General features: G+C 39.4%; 2 protein-coding genes across 2 annotated transcripts; one reads left to right on the top strand and one right to left on the bottom strand.

Moving 5' to 3' along the window:
- The first annotated feature begins 2,651 nt into the window (after positions 1–2,651).
- On the top strand, positions 2,652–6,846 carry LOC119485944 (trichohyalin-like). The gene is made up of 5 exons (XM_037765805.1): positions 2,652–2,844; positions 3,265–3,416; positions 4,258–4,791; positions 6,319–6,426; positions 6,520–6,846. Exons 1-5 carry the CDS (start codon positions 2,667–2,669, stop codon positions 6,820–6,822), a joined length of 1,275 nt encoding a protein of 424 aa, XP_037621733.1. The 5' UTR covers positions 2,652–2,666; the 3' UTR covers positions 6,823–6,846.
- A 4,963-nt stretch (positions 6,847–11,809) lies between these two features.
- Positions 11,810–14,714, bottom strand: LOC119484909 (myosin-4-like). The gene is made up of 2 exons (XM_037764090.1): positions 12,939–14,714; positions 11,810–12,632 (listed from the first exon to the last, which is right to left on the bottom strand). Exons 1-2 carry the CDS (start codon positions 14,701–14,703, stop codon positions 12,289–12,291), a joined length of 2,109 nt encoding a protein of 702 aa, XP_037620018.1. The 5' UTR covers positions 14,704–14,714; the 3' UTR covers positions 11,810–12,288.
- Positions 14,715–19,688: the final 4,974 nt, after the last annotated feature.

Genomic DNA, 19,688 nt, shown 5'->3' with positions numbered 1-19,688 from the left:
AGGGCAATTCAAAGTGCTTTACATAAACATTCAAGAACATTAAGACAAAGTGCAAAAGAACATTAAGACATAATTAAAACAGTTATGAAAACATTAAAGATTAGAAAATAAAAACAAGCTAAAAATAAAAGCTAAAATAGAGTATAACACACAAGAGTAAAAGCTCTAGTGCAGTATAAGATCATTATCTGGTTTAATAAAAGGCAGCAGCAAACAGGAGAGTTTTAAGCTTTGATTTAAGAGAACTCAGAGTTGGAGTTGGTCCTGCAGGTTTCTGGGAGCTTGTTCCAGATAATATAATGTACCCTTCAGTCTACAGCTACTCACAGCTTGATAATTAAAGAGTATATAAATATACAGCATTGTTGCACAGTTTCATTTATTAATTTTGCTGAACTATAACACTGGTGATCTCAGGACTGTGGTGTTCTGAGAGGTAAACACATGTTTATACCAGGAGACCACTGTAGTGGTGGAATGTACTACTGCAGTACAAATTTGAGCTACTTGCACTTTACTTGAGTATTTGCATTTTATACTTTATATTTCTACTCTTCTACATTTATCTGACAGCTTTAGTTACTTAAAAAATTAAGAGTTTTACAGGCAAAACATTTAAAGATTTTAAAATATGATTTGTTACCCCAACAGTTTACAAGTACAGCTGAAACGATTAATCAATTAATCAATTAATCAATTAATCAATTAATCGATTGTCAGAAAACTAACTGGAAACTATTTTGATGGTTTTTAAGTCATTTATAATGTAAAAACATTTCATGGTTCCAGCTTCATAAATGTGAAGATTTGCTGTTTTTCCTTTTAATAATGTTATTATTGTTAATGTAATAATTGTAAGATATTATTAATAATGTTGAGGTTAGGACTGTTAGTTGGACTAAATGAACATGGTGAAGGTGTCACTCTGGGCTCTGGGTCATTGTGACGGCATTTCTCACTATTTTCACTATTTTTTTACATACCAACCAAACAATCAATTAATTAATGAAGAAAATAATCAGCAGATTAATCCATAATGAAAATAATCATTAGTTAATAGTTCAAAATGAGCTCCACCTCACCCAACTACAACAGTAAAATCCTGGTTTTACATGAATGCTTCTGTAATAATAATCTAATGATAGAATATATAATAGTAGAACACTCACAGGGGACATTTCTCTACTTTTAATACTTCAAGTACATTTTCCTGGTTTCACTTAACATACTTTTACTTAAACACATTATTTAACAGTTTAATTCACTTGTACAAATGTGTAGAACAATTAACTACAGTAACATCATTGACAGAAACAAAAGTTAAGATAGTAACACATTGTTTTCATACACACTACAAATCTAAACATGAACAAAGTTTAAAACATCAGATTCTGTGACCTGACAACGAATATCCGCCGTATTACTGCTGAAAAGTTCCTACCTTTTAATCACAAACTGTATTCTCAGAGCTGATCCTTTAGTAACGAGTGTCACCCTCTTTAGTTTAGCACGCTAAACAGCTACATGTGATTCTGGTATGCTAAGCTAGCCCTCAACATGTCAGCCCACGGCAGCAAAAGAAAAATCGATACCGAATGCCGCGTTTTCAACAAGACATGGACTAAATATCTATTTACAGAAGTCAAAGGTAAAGCCGTGTGCTTAGTTTGTGGCGTACAGGTCGCCGTGTTCAAGGATTACAATTTGAACCGCCACTATGTGACCAAACACGAGGAGAAATACAAGAACGTGTCTGAACAAGAGCGCGCAAAGGAGTCGGATGCTTTGCTAGCTAAGCTGCAAAACCAACAAGGACTTTTTACTAAATGTTGCACATCCAGAGATGCAGCTGTCAAGACAAGTTATGTCATATCCCACAAAATCGCTAGAAAAAGTAAACCGTTTTCTGACGGGGAGTTTATTAAGGAGTGTTTGCTGGACTCTGCTGCCCTAATATGCCCGGAGAAAAAGGGAGCTTTTGAGAACGTGCCCCTCTCGCGACGGACTGTAACGAGGAGGGTTGAGGACATCTACTCTTCCCTCAAAGAGGAGAACTTTCCACACATGAGGAGGCATGCTCAGAAGATTCTAGTCCTCTTTGGATCTACCTACGTATGTGAACAGACATTCTCAGTGATGAAGTTCAACAAATCCAGATACAGATCCTCTATCACTGATGACCACCTCTCAGCTGTCCTTCGCATATCCACCTCAGACATTCAGCCAGATTTCAATGCACTTGTTCAAGCCCAGAGCAGGCTGGATTTTTCCCACTGAACAAGTAAAATGAACTGTAAAACATTAAAAGCATTTATTGCTTTTTGCATCAAGTTGACAATTGCCTATCTTTAACATACTGTAAAACACCTATTCAGTATTTGGGAAGATTAACATGTTAAAAATAAAATGAAACACTGATGCAATTATTGTTTTTACTGTTTATTACTTCTATAGGAGTATTTTCCTATATGACCTACACCACAATTTCATATATTTATATAAATATTTACAGAATATCCTTATTCTTCTGATTACCAGTAGCAACTAATCAAAAATATATAATTTAATGCTTTTTACAATTAAAATCAATTAATCAAAATTAATACTGAGCAGAATTAAGTTCAAGTTATTGTTGGTTCGGCCCTCCAACACAACTCAGGTTTCTCATGTGGCCCCTTGTAAAAATTAATTGCCCACCCCTGCTCCAGGACCTGGAGGAGGAGCTGGAGCTGGATCGGAGGCGTGTGTCCGAGGCCGAGGGCGTGGCTAAGCGGGCGGAGGAGGAGCTTGCGGTCGCCAAGGAGAGGCTGCTGCTGCAGGAAGACGAGCTGCAGAGCAGAGCAGGTAGTCCGTTCAGTCTGTGTCTGTGTTACCTGTCTTCTTCTCACCTGTCTGCTGGAGGAAGCTCACATCTGGGAGAATCAGCTGAGCTCAGTGCATTCCCATTATTCATTCTGACTCAGCGCTAATTAAGTTTTCTCCTCACGCCACTATAATATATACAGAAAATGCAACAAACGCACATTATTCATCCTCCATAAAGGCAAACAGTTTCATCAAAGTGTCATCATACCCAGTCAGCAAAAACGCCCTGAATTTTATTTATTGCACGAGAATGATTTTTGTTTTTAGGCTTTTCCTCGTTCAGTATTGGTCCGCTGTAAGTCCATTCTGCTTCTATTATGCATAATCAATCAATACGTGCTCGTGCATGTGTCTGTTTGCTGGTGTTTATTTGGGGTGTGTTCTCTGTGTGTGTATCAGAGGAGCTGCTGAACCGCGGAGGCTGCGAGGTGTGTGTGTGTACTGAAGTGGAGGAGCTGAGGAGCCAGGTGAGCCGCCTGCAGAGCAGGAACAGAGAGCTGGATCTGCAGAGCAGCGGCAGAAACAACGACCACGCCCGCCAGATACGCCAGGTAAAACAGCACGTCGAAGAGCTATTGCGTTGGGTTGCAGTAGATCAGAGGTGTCAAACTCCTTTTAGTTCATGGGCCACATACAGTCCAATTTGATCTCAAGTGGGCTGGACCAGTAAAACTATTGCATAATGACCTAAAAATAACATCTCCAAATGTGTCCCCCTTCTTTTGGTGTAAATAAGTACAAGTACATTCTGTAAACATTCACAATTAATGAACAATCCCATTTACAAAACAGATGATGAACAGTTTGAGATGTCTCGCTACGACTAAAAACTGACTGCTGTTTCCTCAAACCTGCCAACAGTTAGTTTATCTTCTCTGTTCTCAGTTGTCCTTGTAAGTTATTGTGTTATTCGTCTGATAGTGCTGCCGAATATTAAGTTTCTTGAGCACTGCACACTGGTTTACTATCTGTGAAGAAATGAATGACAGAGAAAATGTACACTCTGTGTCCACTTTTCTCCTTTTTGACAAAGACATTTTCCACCAGTGGCTCCTACATGAACAGGAGCCTATGCTTGACTGTGTTGCGTCAAGCGTATAAGTGTTGTGAGCACGTAGGATCTATAATAGCGTATCCAGCATAGGGTCTGCTACTCTTATTAGGACAGCACAACTTCCAGTGGACATAGCAGTATGTTTTATTGAGAAACTGGAATTAATTAATTCTTTGTAAGTTTCACACTTTCCAAAGTCATCCAGTGGGGCAGATTGGACCCTTTGGTAGGCCGGTTCTGGCCCTAAGGTCATCCAGTATGTTTGACAACCCTACAGCAGATTATACAGGTGTACCTAATAAAGTGGCCATGACGTTGTATGTTGTGTTTGTTCCCAGCATGCTGAGGCTCTGTCCAGCCTGCGCTCTGAGATGGTGAGAGCCCAGACGGAGGAGCTACGTCGCATCCAAAAACACGCCGACGACGAGCGAGACAAGCTGCAGAAGGAGATCGAGAAAGAGAGAGAAAACTCCCAGAAGGAAAGAGAGCAAGAGAAGGAGAAGATGGAGAAGGACAGAAACAGAGTGCGCAGGGAGAGAGAGGAGGAGAAGGTGGAAGTGGAAGGGATCAAAGAACACCTGAGGAGAGAAAAGGAGGAAGAGGTGGAGCGGCAGAGGAAGGAGCTGGAGGTGGAGAGGGTTCGCGTTCGCTCGCAGTTGGACAAGAACATCGAGCAGGTCGAGGCGGAGAGAGCCAATGTGCAGCAGAAGCTGGAAGAGGAGAAGAAAAGGTTGGTGGAGAAGGCCGATGAGGACAGGAAACGACTGAAGGAGCAGGTGCGGAAGGCGATAGAGGAGGTGATGAGGAGGCACGCGGCCGAACTGCACAGCGTCCAAGAAGCTCTGAGCTCAGAGAGGAAGACCAACCAAGAGGTCAGCATCTGTCTGCACACACATGAGGGGGTTATTTCAGACAGGCTCCGTAGTGAAAGAGGAGTTTTTTCTATAATGTGCACTTTGTATCAGAATTTTAAAAATAGCCTGCTGCTGTTCAGCTGTGGCAGTCGGCTCCTATAGGCTTAATTATTTTAGTTTCAGTCAGACTTTGGGTTTAATTATTCCGGATACAAGGCCGAACTGCTGTGAGAAATAATTTTTCCTTTCATCGTGTCACACAGCTGCAACAGTGATACTTTGCCTGCTCTGAGTCTGTGTGAGTCACATGAAAAAAAACGTAATTTTAACTCTGTTAAACGTGCACAGAAATCAGGATTCTCCAGCCGAGATCACTTAATCTGGGAACCTGATAAAGGGTGGTGACGTAGGGCATCTCAGCGCTTTCCATTAATTTCATATGGAAAGCAGGAGAAGCAGTCGTCCAGTGCATGTTTTGGAGAGTTTGAGAGGGTCTGTAATTGTATTATGTTGAAAAATCTCATCTTTTATGCAAATAAGCCCGTCCAGTGCGACACGCCTGGCTCACGAAACTTAGACCAAGCTGTCAAACTAGGCGATCTAGTTCTAAATTCAAAACGAGATTCAGCAGTTTGCCTCATCAGGACTCACCCACTTGTGACGCCTTAAAATGAACCATGACCAGGTCAACCAAAAAGTTCTTTTTTTTTCTTTAAAGATTTATTTTTATTGGCAAAAGGCTTATTTTACAATTCAATTCCAACATGTATCAACATTTATTTTTTTATTAAAACAAATATTGAAACCATAAAAATAAAATAAAATAACAAAAGAAATTAATAATTATAGAATTTTTTTTTGTAATGATATATTATTGAAAATGAACCTATCCTTGTATCAGATATATTTTAACTACATAATAATAATAACAATAATAATTATTATTACAATTATAATAATAATAATGACAATTATGATAATGACTAAATGAAAATCTAAAAATATAAGATACATTCAAAGTAATAATTGAAAAAATAAAGAAAAATTATTAGAAAATAAAAAACATAAACACATGTAAAAAAAAATACATATATATACATATTGAATAAAATGTATATGAATAATAAACACACATTTCTAGTGCACATACATGTTTATAACTCTGAATGCGTCAGTAGCGATCATGATTTGCCAAAAAGTCATTTTAAATAAAAGCAAAGATCAGAAAAAAATCAGGGCAATCTGTGCAGCATAACTGTTTTGTGTCTGATCTCACGTTAATCATCTCGTGAAACCTTTAGGCCCCCCCTCCCACCCGCTGCTTCTGAAAGAGCATATTTAATGAATATTTTTCAAACTACTAAATGTAGAGAAATAATGAGATTTTATCACATAATTGCCTGCCCTTTGAGCCTTCTTATAATGTGCACTTCATCATGACTAATTATTAATTAGGCTTAGTAATAAGGAGACGAGAGTTGGGTTAAAAAGAAGACAAGTTGTTCTTGTAATAATGGTGCTGATGAGGACGAATTTTCCTGCAAGGTGTGTGCGCGTTTGGATGAAGAGAGGAGGAACGGCGAGGAGCGACGCAGCAAGCTGGAGCGGGAACGAGAGGAGCTGAGGACTAAAATGAAAGATGCCACCAATGAGGTCAGAGGTCAAATTTACACTAGTTGAATGTGTGTTTTTAGCTGATTAAATATAAGATGATTTATAATAATAAAGTTCATTCTGTGCGTTTAGATCTGTAGGCTGCAGTCAACGATGCAACAGCAGGACAAGACGGAGCAGGTGGCCCCCGAAGCGGCAGCCACGTGTGGACCGCAGTGCTCTCGTCTGGAGGATGAGCTTCACCAGACTCGGAGTCGACTGGCTCGGATGCAGGAGGAGGCGGAGAGGCAGCGAGACAGGCAGCAGAGAGAGACGGCGTCCCTGAGAGCCGACAAACACCGGCTGGAGGAGAAAGTCCTGGAGCAGAGCCGACTGAACACGGAGAGGAGTCTTCTCGACCAGAGCCAGCGGCACACCGAGGACCGGATCAGGTAGCAGAACAAACACCGACCTGCCAGAACGGCTTAGGCTCACATTACAAAGCCTCCACTCTGCTTGTAATAGGGATATAGGGAACACACAAACACACTGTTTTTAAGATAAGATATTCCTTTATTAGTCCCGCAGAGGGGACATTTGCAGTGTACAGCAGGAAAAGGGATAGTGCAAAAAACAAGATGCTTAAGCTAACACAGTTAAAAAAAAGTGCTAAACAAAGTGTAACAAAATATGAACCATTTAAATAGAAGGAAGTATAAAAATATACAGCAGAATATACAGTGTTGACAATAAACAGACTATTAACAAAAGTGCACATGTGGAAAATGATATTGCACAGTGAGAATGAATGAAAGTCCACCTGAAAATATAAATATATATCTATATAATATATATATAATATAAATAAATATAATATAGTAATAATATAAATAAAATAATATAATAAATATAATATAAATATATTTTTGGGAGGTACCAATTGTAATTGGTAGTTTATTGTTCTTTGTGACAATAAATATGGATTTACTTTTCTCTACCAAGTCATGATTTCTTTTGGGGTTTTTTTCAAATTAAGGGGTTTATGAAGTAACTCTTTTAAGAGTTACTTCATAAACTTTCCATGTACCGCCTTGCAGCAGCTGAAGTACCCCTTGGTTGTCAGTCACTGCGTTAGACCACCTTGATTACCGGACACTGCAAAGCATATTAAAACACAAGGGTTTCTGGAGAGCTAGGTCAGATGTAGTGCATGCTGTAAAGTGTAATAATCCAACAATCTCTCAATAAAATGGCAGTGAATGCTTGCAAGTAAAATCAATTTTTTTTAATCCATAAATGATCACTGATCATAAGTGTTTTAACCAAGTGCTTGTTTTTCTTCTTTCCCTGTGCAGGTGTTCAGCATCCTGGCTTTCCAGCTCCTGTTCACCTTCAGCGTGGTATGTGTGTTGTTGAAGGTGAGGAGATGCAGACCAGCATGTGCCTCAGTTTCTTCATCATCTTCGTCGTGGCGGCCACCGCCCTCAGCTGCTGCAAGTCCTTCCGTCGGCGTCACCCCTGGAACATCATGGGACGGGTGGGTTACAAATACAGATATACTGTAGATACCGTCACAGATATCTATATTTAAAATTTACAACTTAACATTTAAATAATAGACTAAAAGCACAGTTAACCCTGACAATATGATAAAAAATAATCATAGCTTTGCAGTTTAAAAGGAAATATATATCGGATATGAAACACCTGAGGTGCAGTCACTTCCTGGAAAGAACAGTGAAATGTAGGCGAGCTGCTCTTTTCTAGAAAAACTAAAAAGTAGTAATGATAAAACATGTTGGCTAATTTTCTATTCACTGCTTGGTGTTTGAAGCAGTTAAACTTGTGAAGCTATCTATGAAGCAAAAGCAATCTCAGATGATGTTAGAGATGTTTAAAGGTATAGTTGTAGTGGGGTTGTATGAGGTACTTATCCATATTAGGTGTACTACCTATAGATGGTGGTCTGCACGCCCCCAGGTTGGAGAAATAGACTGGAGTACCGACACCGGAGCTGTGGACTTGGACGACAGAAAAATGTATTTCAGCCAACTAAAAGAAAGGCTCACCTAAAAAAAAATCAATATCTGTTTAAGTGTACGCTATATTTAGAATACTTTCGCCACTTTATCTTCCCGTTCTCGCCCTTTCCTTTTCCTTTCCAATGGGGAACTGAACTGAAAGAGAAACTTATATATGTGGACCGTAGTGGAACAGACTTGTTTTGACAGCTTCTGTGCTGATATAAGGCAGTTTAAACTGAAGCGATTTATGGGACCTAAGATTATAACTGTTTTGCAGAAATACAAACTTCTGGCTTAAGTAAGTGAAATTTGCCAGAGATGATCGTATAGACTAAATGTCGTAATCTATGCAAAGTGAGGGATGACCATCCTACCATGCTTTATAAGGTACAATGGTCGGTCCTGAAGCTAGAATTAGTGACCTCTAACTGCTGCCATGGAGCTGTATGGACTTAGAAACAACCATTGGGCACTGATGGGCATTTCACTGAATTGCTTGTTCTGCCAGCAAGGGGGAAATAAAGTTTCTGTCTTTCAAGATAATCAAACATGCAGCATTTCAGTGTGATTTTAAAATCTAAACAGCAGACCGGATGGGAATGAGCCCTAGGAGACTCTTCTAGCGATGGGATGCTGCGGAGAAACTGCTCAGAGTGATGCTGGTAATCCAGCTGTTTATGCACTCCATAAATAAACTCTTTCAATAAATAAAGTTCTTTGTACCAGAAATATCACAGCTCCATTACAGGAAACATGAATGGAACTGCCTTCCTTTTTATAGGTGCTGTAAGGCATGACACTTTAGACATTATTGTAATTATTTCATTTATTTTATTTATTCCTTGATATTAAAATGAGGCCAAGATAGGACACCATTACAAGGTTACCGAAGTAAAAATATGTACTTGTGTAAACGAAATAGAGATATATTTGTTTTTGGTGGCCTAGACTTAGCGCTCTTTAGAACACACATTGTTAGTGTTAAGAAATGAATACGATTTTGAGATTAACACAATTATCAGATTCAACCAGCAAGACTTCTAATGCTTCAATGATTAAATTCTAATTTAAGCTAATGAATGACAATGGAGTGACGGTGACATACATGGCAGTGTGGTAAAAAGGCACACGCATACATGACAGTGGAAAACAGAAGCTAGAAACAATCTAACCAAACACTTTCAGATGTCGGCTAACTCTCAGCTAAATGTATATTCAACTCTCGACTCTGCTCCACTAATTGCCAGGAATTGTAATATTAGCCTAAACCACAGTGATGTAATTACTGAATTTGGCAAACAGTTGTTTTAAAGTAATCTATGGACTTGTGATGCAACATAATTTCTGAATGTAATATCTGAATATGAAGCCAAGGACGTTTTGAACATAGTCCTTCAGTCTTTCCATTTCTAAGTCATGCCTACCATCTAGTGCAGGGGTGGGCAATTAATTTTTACAAGGGGCCACATGAGAAACCTGAGTTGTGTTGGAGGGCCGAACCAACAATAACTTGAACTTAATTCTGCTCAGTATTAATTTTGATTAATTGATTTTAATTGTAAAAAGCATTAAATTATATATTTTTGATTAGTTGCTACTGGTAATCAGAAGAATAAGGATATTCTGTAAATATTTATATAAATATATGAAATTGTGGTGTAGGTCATATAGGAAAATACTCCTATAGAAGTAATAAACAGTAAAAACAATAATTGCATCAGTGTTTCATTTTATTTTTAACATGTTAATCTTCCCAAATACTGAATAGGTGTTTTACAGTATGTTAAAGATAGGCAATTGTCAACTTGATGCAAAAAGCAATAAATGCTTTTAATGTTTTACAGTTCATTTTACTTGTTTAGTGGGAAAAATCCAGCCTGCTCTGGGCTTGAACAAGTGCATTGAAATCTGGCTGAATGTCTGATGTGGATATGCGAAGGACAGCTGAGAGGTGGTCATCAGTGATAGAGGATCTGTATCTGGATTTGTTGAACTTCATCACTGAGAATGTCTGTTCACATACGTAGGTAGATCCAAAGAGGACTAGAATCTTCTGAGCATGCCTCCTCATGTGTGGAAAGTTCTCCTCTTTGAGGGAAGAGTAGATGTCCTCAACCCTCCTCGTTACAGTCCGTCGCGAGAGGGGCACGTTCTCAAAAGCTCCCTTTTTCTCCGGGCATATTAGGGCAGCAGAGTCCAGCAAACACTCCTTAATAAACTCCCCGTCAGAAAACGGTTTACTTTTTCTGGCGATTTTGTGGGATATGACATAACTTGTCTTGACAGCTGCATCTCTGGATGTGCAACATTTAGTAAAAAGTCCTTGTTGGTTTTGCAGCTTTGCTAGCAAAGCATCCGACTCCTTTGCGCGCTCTTGTTCAGACACGTTCTTGTATTTCTCCTCGTGTTTGGTCACATAGTGGCGGTTCAAATTGTAATCCTTGAACACGGCGACCTGTACGCCACAAACTAAGCACACGGCTTTACCTTTGACTTCTGTAAATAGATATTTAGTCCATGTCTTGTTGAAAACGCGGCATTCGGTATCGATTTTTCTTTTGCTGCCGTGGGCTGACATGTTGAGGGCTAGCTTAGCATACCAGAATCACATGTAGCTGTTTAGCGTAGTCACGTAGTCACGTAGTCACGCATGTGCGTGACTACGTAAATAAAAAAACCTTTTCAAAATAAAAGCACACAGCCGTATTGCGTGCACAGCATAAATAGGCCTATTTTTTTATCTGTGTTCTAATTTACTTGACCTCACGCGGGCCAGGCAGGGACAGCCAACGGGCCGGATGTGGCCCGCGGGCCGTAAAATGCCCAGGTCTGATCTAGTGTTTGGAGGAAGAAGTGACATGTGACCATTGAGAGACACATACTATCAATACACTGCATATAATTCTGTCATCTGCCCACTGTGGAATTAAAACTAACTTGAGAAATGCTTTGGCAGTTTGGGGGCGGAAGAGGAGGGCTAAAAGCAAGTAGACAGTTACTGCACCTGCACATTTATCTTGAGTCAGGGGGAGATCGACCTCATTTTATGTGTTTTATGTGTTCCTGTATTTTTACTTGTTCTACATTGTGCTCCACAATGTCTCCACGCTTTCATCGCTGTTGAACAATTAGATGTTACCAGTGAATATGGTTCGACTACAAGTGATGCCAGTGCAGGATTGGTGGAGGTTCCCCTTGAGTGTGCAGTAATATTTTACATAATGTGTGTGTGCAACATAAATGTATTACATGTTTCTTTGTAAGTGAAGTGTTCATTTTGTATTTCGTTTTTCAATTTTGTCATTATTATGATATTCAAGTGTTCTTATCTAATGTCTTTTTCATTTTACAGATTCAATTTCCCTTCCAAATTCTTGTTGTTATTAATTATTTATTTATTTATTTAATTGAATTTTTTTAAACATTCACACAAAAAGCTTATTCACACACCGATGGCACAGCCTTCGGGAGCAATTTTGGGATCAGTATCTTGCCCAAGGACACTTCAACCTGCGGACTGGAGGAGCCGGGGACCGAACTACTAATCTTCACGATTAGCAGACGACCCTCTCTACCTCCTGAACAACAGCTGCCCGTACCTCTCACCCACTAGGAGCCTTCACAGCTCACGTCAGGTGAGAGGTCATGATTCACACTCACACCTTCATGTCTTTGGACTTTGGGAGGAAACCGGAGCAACCGGAGAAAACCCCCATGCAGACACAGAGAGAACATGCAAACTCTACACAGAAAGGCCCCACAGACAGTGCTCACCACTGCTCCACCGTGCCCATTCATTTATAAATATAAATTATGTTTATCACATTCATAATCTATATTTATAAATTAATTTGTTGTTAGGATTTAAAGTGGAGTTGTAGTTTGTAGGGATTGTAGTTTACATGCAAGGTATTTCAACGTTGTTGGCGTAGGGCAGTAGCTGGTAGTAGGCATAGTCCATCAGGTAGTTATACCCTAGGCCTACACCCAGAGCGGTGATGGCAAGTGGGAGACCTACTTTCAGCAGACATTTAGCAGAACGGCACAAGAAACTTCTGGTCTGAGACACAGAAGCTGGAGACTCTGGGAGGCTCTCATCGCTCTGATACCCAGATGTCGTCTCAGAGAAGTTCTCATCTCTCTGCTGCCCAACGCCAGCTATTATCTCCTCCTCTTGCCTCGCCTCTTGCTGGTGTTTAAGATCACGGAGTGATTGCTTCAAATCGGTTGTTAGGATGTAACATTCTTCTAACTGTTCTTGAACTTGTTTCCGCAGATTCTCTTTCAGAGACTCAAGTTGAGACACCTCATTGGTGGCGTTCCTGTTCTGCTCACTCAGAGAGACTTCCTTTGTCCGAAGATCATGCAGTGCTTGACTCAACTCTTCTCCAGCACAGGTCAGATTCTGTATTTCCTCATCTTTATCCCTGATGAGTTCCTGACCTTCTCTTACCTGGTGCTGAAGATCAACGCCAGCTAGTATCTCCTCCTCTTGCTGGTGTTTAAGATCACGGACTGATTGCTTCAAATCGGTGTTTAGGATGTAACATTCTTCTAACTGTTCCTGATAATAAGCAATTTTCCTGGTTTGGATTGCTTTGTGCTCGTCCATTTGGAAGATTTGTTCGTTAGCCAGCTCCATTTGGGACTGGAGATCCTGAACAGCTGTCTTCAGGTTTCTCGTCTCCTCATTTTGTTTTGCTGTCAGAGACTCAAGTCGAGCCAGCTCATTGGTGGCGTTCCTGTTCTGCTCACTCAGAGAGACTTCCTTTTTCAGAAGATCATGCAGTGCTTGACTCATCTTTTTTCCAGCACAGGTCAGATTCTGTATTTCCTCATCTTTATCCCTGATGAGTTCCTCACTCTGTTGTAATTCTTCAGTCTCTGCTTGTCTCAGTGATTTAATGCGAGCCACCTTCGCGATAAGGCTCTGGTTCTCATCAGCTGTGATTTTCCCGTTTTTCTGCAGTTCTTGAACTTGTTTCCGCAGATTCTCATTCAGAGACTCAAGTTGAGACACCTCATTGGTGGCGTTCCTGTTCTGCTCACTCAGAGAGACTTCCTTTGTCCGAAGATCATGCAGTGCTTGACTCATCTCTTCTCCAGCACAGGTCAGATTCTGTATTTCCTCATCTTTATCCCTGATGAGTTCCTCACTCTGTTGTAATTCTTCAGTCTCTGCTTGTCTCAGTGATTTAATGCGAGCCACCTTCGCGATAAGGCTCTGGTTCTCATCAGCTGTGATTTTCCCGTTTTTCTGCAGTTCTTGAACTTGTTTCCGCAGATTCTCATTCAGAGACTCAAGTTGAGACACCTCATTGGTGGCGTTCCTGTTCTGCTCACTCAGAGAGACTTCCTTTGTCCGAAGATCATGCAGTGCTTGACTCATCTCTTCTCCAGCACAGGTCAGATTCTGTATTTCCTCATCTTTATCCCTGATGAGTTCCTGACCTTCTCTTACCTGGTGCTGAAGATCAACGCCAGCTATTATCTCCTCCTCTTGCCTCGCCTCTTGCTGGTGTTTAAGATCACGGACTGATTGCTTCAAATCGGTGTTTAGGATGTAACATTCTTCTAACTGTTCCTGATAATAAGCAATTTTCCTGGTTTGGATTGCTTTGTGCTCGTCCATTTGGAAGATTTGTTCGTTAGCCAGCTCCACTTGGGACTGGAGATCCTGAACAGCTGTCTTCAGGTTTCTCGTCTCCTCATTTTGTTTTGCTGTCAGAGACTCAAGTCGAGCCAGCTCATTGGTGGCATCCCTGTTCTGCTCACACAGAGAGACTTCTTTTTTCAGAAGATCATGCAGTGTTTGACTCATCTCTTCTCCAGCATAGGTCCGCTTCTGTATTTCCTCATCTTTATCGCTGATGAGTAACAGCTCATGTTTGTCTTGTTGAGCTGCACGATGCTCGAGGTCATATACGTCCCTCAGATCTTCAATATCTGCTTGGTTTACTTTGTCCAGAAATTGAAGTCTGGCCACCTCAACAGTCTCCGTCTCCAGCTTTCTTGTCAGTGTGTTATTTTTCTTTGTGATGTCTTGAAACTCCACCTGAAGCGTCTCCTTTTCCTTAATCTCCCTTCTCAGTTGCGTCCTTGCATCCATCAGTTGGTTCTGCAGATCTTGCACAACTTGCAGGTGCACGACACTTTCCTCCCTCACTTTTTCCAACTCCACTGTCAGCGACCGTTCTTTTGACTCCAGTTTAAAGTTCTTATGTCGAGGTTTGTCATAAAAGTCTTTTGGAAGCCGTTGAGGCTCCTTTGACACACGGACGAGATGTGATTTCTCCATCGCTGCGTGGCGCATAGCGTTGTGTAAATAATTTTGAGACATCGCGGTTGTTCTCAAAACTCTTCAAATCGCAGGTTGCTAAATCTTAAAATAATATGAGAATCCCTGGTTTGTCTAGCTATGGTTTGTTCCTGAACACACTCTTCCTTTGATCTGCTGTGACGTCATAACATTCCAGTGGCTGTGATCGTGACATGAGGTCATGACATTCATGCGCCGTTCCACGCATGCGCATAGAATATCATGACGCTGCATCATAACATTCTATGCGCATCTGCTTGAGCCATAGCATGTTTTTTTTTTAAAAAAAAGACACTAGCTGTGTTCTATCTGAGATAGACACATAATGGCGACTGAAAGACTGACAAAACATTTGAAAAGTTGCATTAATTTAGTTAATGTGAATCCAACCACCTTCATTATTTATTTATCTGTAATTTCTTTTTTATGAATTTTTTTTTTTTTTTAGGTTGTGGGATATATTCTTCAAGATCAAATTAAATCAAGATAAATTTCACCCGATGTGAATATAGGACAGGCTTGCATGCCATAAACTTTAAAATGTAAAGACTTATTACCACTTAGGCTACTTTTTTGTGCTTTATTTAGGCCAGCAACCTTTACTATAAAAAGAGCCATTTTAGGCAACAATAATAAAAAAAAAATCTGTCTGGTGCCACAAAACATTTGATCATTGTGATGAAGGTAGCACAGTTTATAGTCTAAGTTTATAGTATATAAGTCTAATGCAGTGAGGGCCAAAGTGCAAATGTACTACGGAGTATTAGGGCCACATTGAGGGAAAAAACATCTGAGATTTACAGAATAAAGTCATAATATAATGAGAAAAAAGTCGTAATGTTATGAGAATAAAATCATAATTTTAGAGAGAAAAAAAAGAAAATAACACGTAAATTTACTACTTTATATTGTGACTTTATTCTCGTAATACTACGACTTTTTTTCTTGTAAACCTATGACTTTATTCTCGTAATATTATGACTTCATTCTCATAATACTACGACTTTTTTTTCTTGTAAACCTATGACTTTATTCTCGTAATATTATGACTTCATTCTCATAATACTACGACTTTTTTTTCTTGTAAACCTATGACTTTATTCTCATAATATTATGACTTTATTCTCATAATACTACGACTTTTTTTTCTTGTAAACCTATGATTTTATTCTCGTAATATTACGACTTTATTCTCATAATATTATGACTTTATTCTCGAAATCTCAGATTTTTTTTTTTTTTCCTCAATGTGGCCCTAAAACTCCGTCGTACCGTCGTACCATAGACCTACAACAATGATGAATAAAATTGAAAATGTGAACCAAAAACAGTTATTCATTTCCACTAATATGTTTATAAGTCCACAGAGAGCCACTGGAGAGGGGCTAAAGAGCCCCATGTGGCTCCGGAGCTGCAGGTTGCTTGGAGACCCCTGGTATAGGCTGACAATGTTGGGTCATGTTTAAGATACAGTAGATGTTCATCCAGTCAGTCCTCAGAAGCATCCTTCTCTGTGTGGAGCGTTTTCCTGCTCAAAGCGTCGGGAGTAACAAACACACTTTATGTCATTTCGTGGCACCTGTGTTGTTTTTTTGGGCACGTTGTGAGAACAGAAAGAATCCGTTAGGTGAGGCGTTAGAGGCTGAGACAATCAGTCACAAGACAATACTTTCATCCTGTAAGCACATCTGGATCTCTCCCCGTCATGACGCACAGACAGTCTGGGAATCCATAGAGAGTTTTCCTCAGAGAAAACGTATCGTCTGTTACGTGCAGAGTTTCACATATGAAAACAAAAGCTCAAACATGCTGCAAAGAACAGAAAATTACTATTTTTAAATGAATTAATTCATCCTGACATGTTGAAGATCTGATGATCACAATGTTTCCCGTGCTTTATAGTGCGCGTTTTTATTTGTCATCATAATAATCCATACATCACCATCCGCAGTTGAATACCACCGTAGAGCTTTAAATAAATGGAATGAAATAAATAAATAAATAAATAAAATGAAAGTAAGATTTTTTTTTTTATACTTTATTTTTTCCTTTTTTTCAAGGCTGTTTTCATATATGCAATCCACTGTTTGTAATTACAACAGTCTATAAACCAACTTTTAAGTAGATGAGCTTACAGACAAACCCATCAAGTACACTTAGAGAAATCAACCTCAACATTCAAAACCAAAACAAAACCAAGAAAAGAAATAACAATAATAAAGAAAGTAAGATTTAAATGTGTTCTAGGTTTTTGCATGTTTTTTTTTTTTCTCCTTAAATCATGATGACATCAAAGTTTACTTCAGTTAGATTTCCACCAGCCGCCACTGTAAATACCTAATAGTGAATAAGGCTTAGGAAGAGTCCTTCAAAATTATTCATAAATATTACCCTCTCAATCACTACATATATGCAGAAATAAAAACAATTAAAAAAGACATAAAGACCTTTGCAGATTTATCATTGATCATATCTTTAAAGACATTATTATGGGGAAATGTGGTGTTTGGTTTCTTCAACAAAAAAAAACAACAATATTTTCTCATAATAAATTTGATATGTTTTCTTTTAATCTTTTATTCATAAATATAAATTTAACAATAAATATCTTATTTTGTTGAAGGATGTTGAGCAATATGTGAAACCACTTTCTAATTTGACTAAGAAAAAGGCTATTAAGACTGTAATATTTTTGTTTAGTGTTATATATCCCCGACTCTTTTGTTAATGTGAATTACGTTCTTTTGTTTAATAATGAAAGAAAGTAGAGATAAGTAGCCATTTAGTGTAAAATAACATGACGCCATGAGTTGGTTTTCCTCCTGTCCTCCACCAATGTTTTGAGTCACCAGCCGCCACTGGTGCATATAATCCTAAATAAAGTTGTGTTTAATGAAATTACCTCAAACTAATTGACACAGAAAATGTGGGCACAGGTATTATTCTAGCTTAGAAGTACTGGGTCTCTACAGTAGTCTGCTGTGTAGTGTGTGGGTGAATGGGGTTGGTAGCTAATTTCAACCCAAGAGCCTCCTAACAGGTTAATCTAACCATATGACTACGACACAGTTAGAAGGGGCACTTACTCATGCAGGTCAGTTTACTCATCATGAGAAAATAACCCTGATGCTTTTTATTTTATTTTTTTATATCTCAGCTTGATCTAGAAGGAGACGACCTATTTGTCTCGAATAGAAAGCATTTGAGGGCTTGGACTTTTGGCGTTTCAATTCCCATACTACCATACTATTAATGTGCCAGAACAAGATTCAGTATGTCCTATTACATAGTATGTCAATTGCAGTTTACCAAAAATACCAGGATGTCCCACTACATCTGCTCGTATTTTGCAGTATGCAAGCCAGCATGCTTTTCTGGCTATTCTGACCCGCAATCCTCTGCGCAGCAGATATATGAGCTAGAGGGTCAAAGTTCAAAGTGCAGTAGTATGTCCCAATTATATGCATACTGCAATGCAACAGTACGTGCTTTGTAAGAGCAGCTGCAATATGTGCTAAAAGTAAAAAAGTATGCAATTTGGTATGTAGCCATGGGCATTTACCAGGCAATGAGGGTCTTATGAAAACATGCTACTGAGCTGCATTATGGGAAGTGTAGGATTCAGTGTTTTAGAGCATTACCCACTAGCATGGGTAAAGCTCGGCCTCTGCTGCAACGATTTTGGTCATTCATCTATACATCCATTCATTATCTGTAACCGCTTATCCTATCCTATTCATTATAATAAAAAAAACATGAAAATCTCACTTTTTACAATATGGGCCCTTTAAGAACGTTTTGAATCCAAAAGATATGATATTTATGAGGACTCTCGAGTGCCTTGTCCCTCTTCAGCTCCCCTAAAGCGCCAACAAATGTGTAGCAACGTAGAAAAATACTGTCCTGAGTGCTTAAGCTAAGGTTAGCCAGCTAGCTGTAACTTAGCTACATGGTGTTGATCTGCCGTTGGTTGCTTTGTACCTGATAAAGTAATTTGCAAACTGCAAGCTAGTATCATGGAGCCAATGGTCCAAATGCAATAGAGGGACATTACAGAACATTATTCAAAGACATATGATTGTAATGTAAGGTCACGCCACTGTTTCTGCTGATGCCCAGGATGCTCGCTCGCACCTACCCAGCACGTGCATGCACAACAGGACGCTGACTGCTGTTTATTTAACAGCCACAGATGTCATTAATAACAAGGATTTTCTTAAAGTTAAATATAGTACCTTTAACACATTTGGGAAACTGAAGCTTTTATAATATGGGACCTTTAAGATTCATTACAATCCGTTCACACATTGGCAATACAAAGCAATTAATACATGTAAAAATTGTTACATATAGTACATTTAAAGGGACTGTATGTAACGTTTTACACGTATAAATCTAACGGGTCGGTTTCCCATGCGCGCTCGCTTGCATATGCGCACTCCCATATGCGCGCTCGCGTGTGGCCGGAGTCTCTGCTCCTCTGCCTGCTTGCCTTCCCTCAAACACCGCGCGGATTCTCACTGTCTCGCTCCACCTCCACACGTGCATGCGTGCACACTACACACTGCAGAATAGTTAGTTTAGCTCTGAGAATATCTAGTGAATGTACAGTGGATGTTTGTGCAGAAATAAATGCTGCAGCTCCTCCAGATCAATAGAGGTTTTCCATGTCTTGTGAAGTGACAGGGCTCCGCAGCGAGAAACGTTATCATCTCCGATCAGCCCCGGAGGCTGAAGCAGGTGAAATATAGAGTGATATGGTGATTTTAGCTGTTTTGAGCGTTGATCGTTCATTTCTATTTAGAGCGAGCAAGCGCGAACCCGACGCTGACTTTTGTTGACTTAACGGCAACAGGTGTAATAAGCAATTCTGAAAGTAACAAACAGTCCCTTTAAGTTCATAGAAAAAATGCTTGAGACCATTTTTTTTTTGCTATTGCAGTCCAGTCAGTAATGATAACAAATGTAGGCTACAATAT

This window comes from Sebastes umbrosus, chromosome 3, assembly GCF_015220745.1.
Source record: "Sebastes umbrosus isolate fSebUmb1 chromosome 3, fSebUmb1.pri, whole genome shotgun sequence".
NCBI lineage: Eukaryota > Metazoa > Chordata > Actinopteri > Perciformes > Sebastidae > Sebastes > Sebastes umbrosus.
The sequence above is the reverse complement of the archived record's forward strand: the minus strand, read 5'-3'. Positions and strand labels throughout refer to the sequence as shown.

What these genes read in the sequence shown, in the direction of transcription:
- LOC119484909 (XM_037764090.1), bottom strand. Translation starts at nt 14,703, where the DNA reads ATGCGCCACGCAGCGATGGAGAAATCACATCTCGTCCGTGTGTCAAAG. An exon ending in TCAGGAACAGTTAGAAGAAT is followed by an intron (nt 12,633 to 12,938) that starts GTTACATCCTAA and finishes AGTTAGAAGAAT; the next exon opens with GTTACATCCTAACAACCGAT.
- LOC119485944 (XM_037765805.1), top strand. Translation starts at nt 2,667, where the DNA reads ATGTGGCCCCTTGTAAAAATTAATTGCCCACCCCTGCTCCAGGACCTG. An exon ending in AGAGGAAGACCAACCAAGAG is followed by an intron (nt 4,792 to 6,318) that starts GTCAGCATCTGT and finishes TTTTCCTGCAAG; the next exon opens with GTGTGTGCGCGTTTGGATGA. An exon ending in TGAAAGATGCCACCAATGAG is followed by an intron (nt 6,427 to 6,519) that starts GTCAGAGGTCAA and finishes CTGTGCGTTTAG; the next exon opens with ATCTGTAGGCTGCAGTCAAC.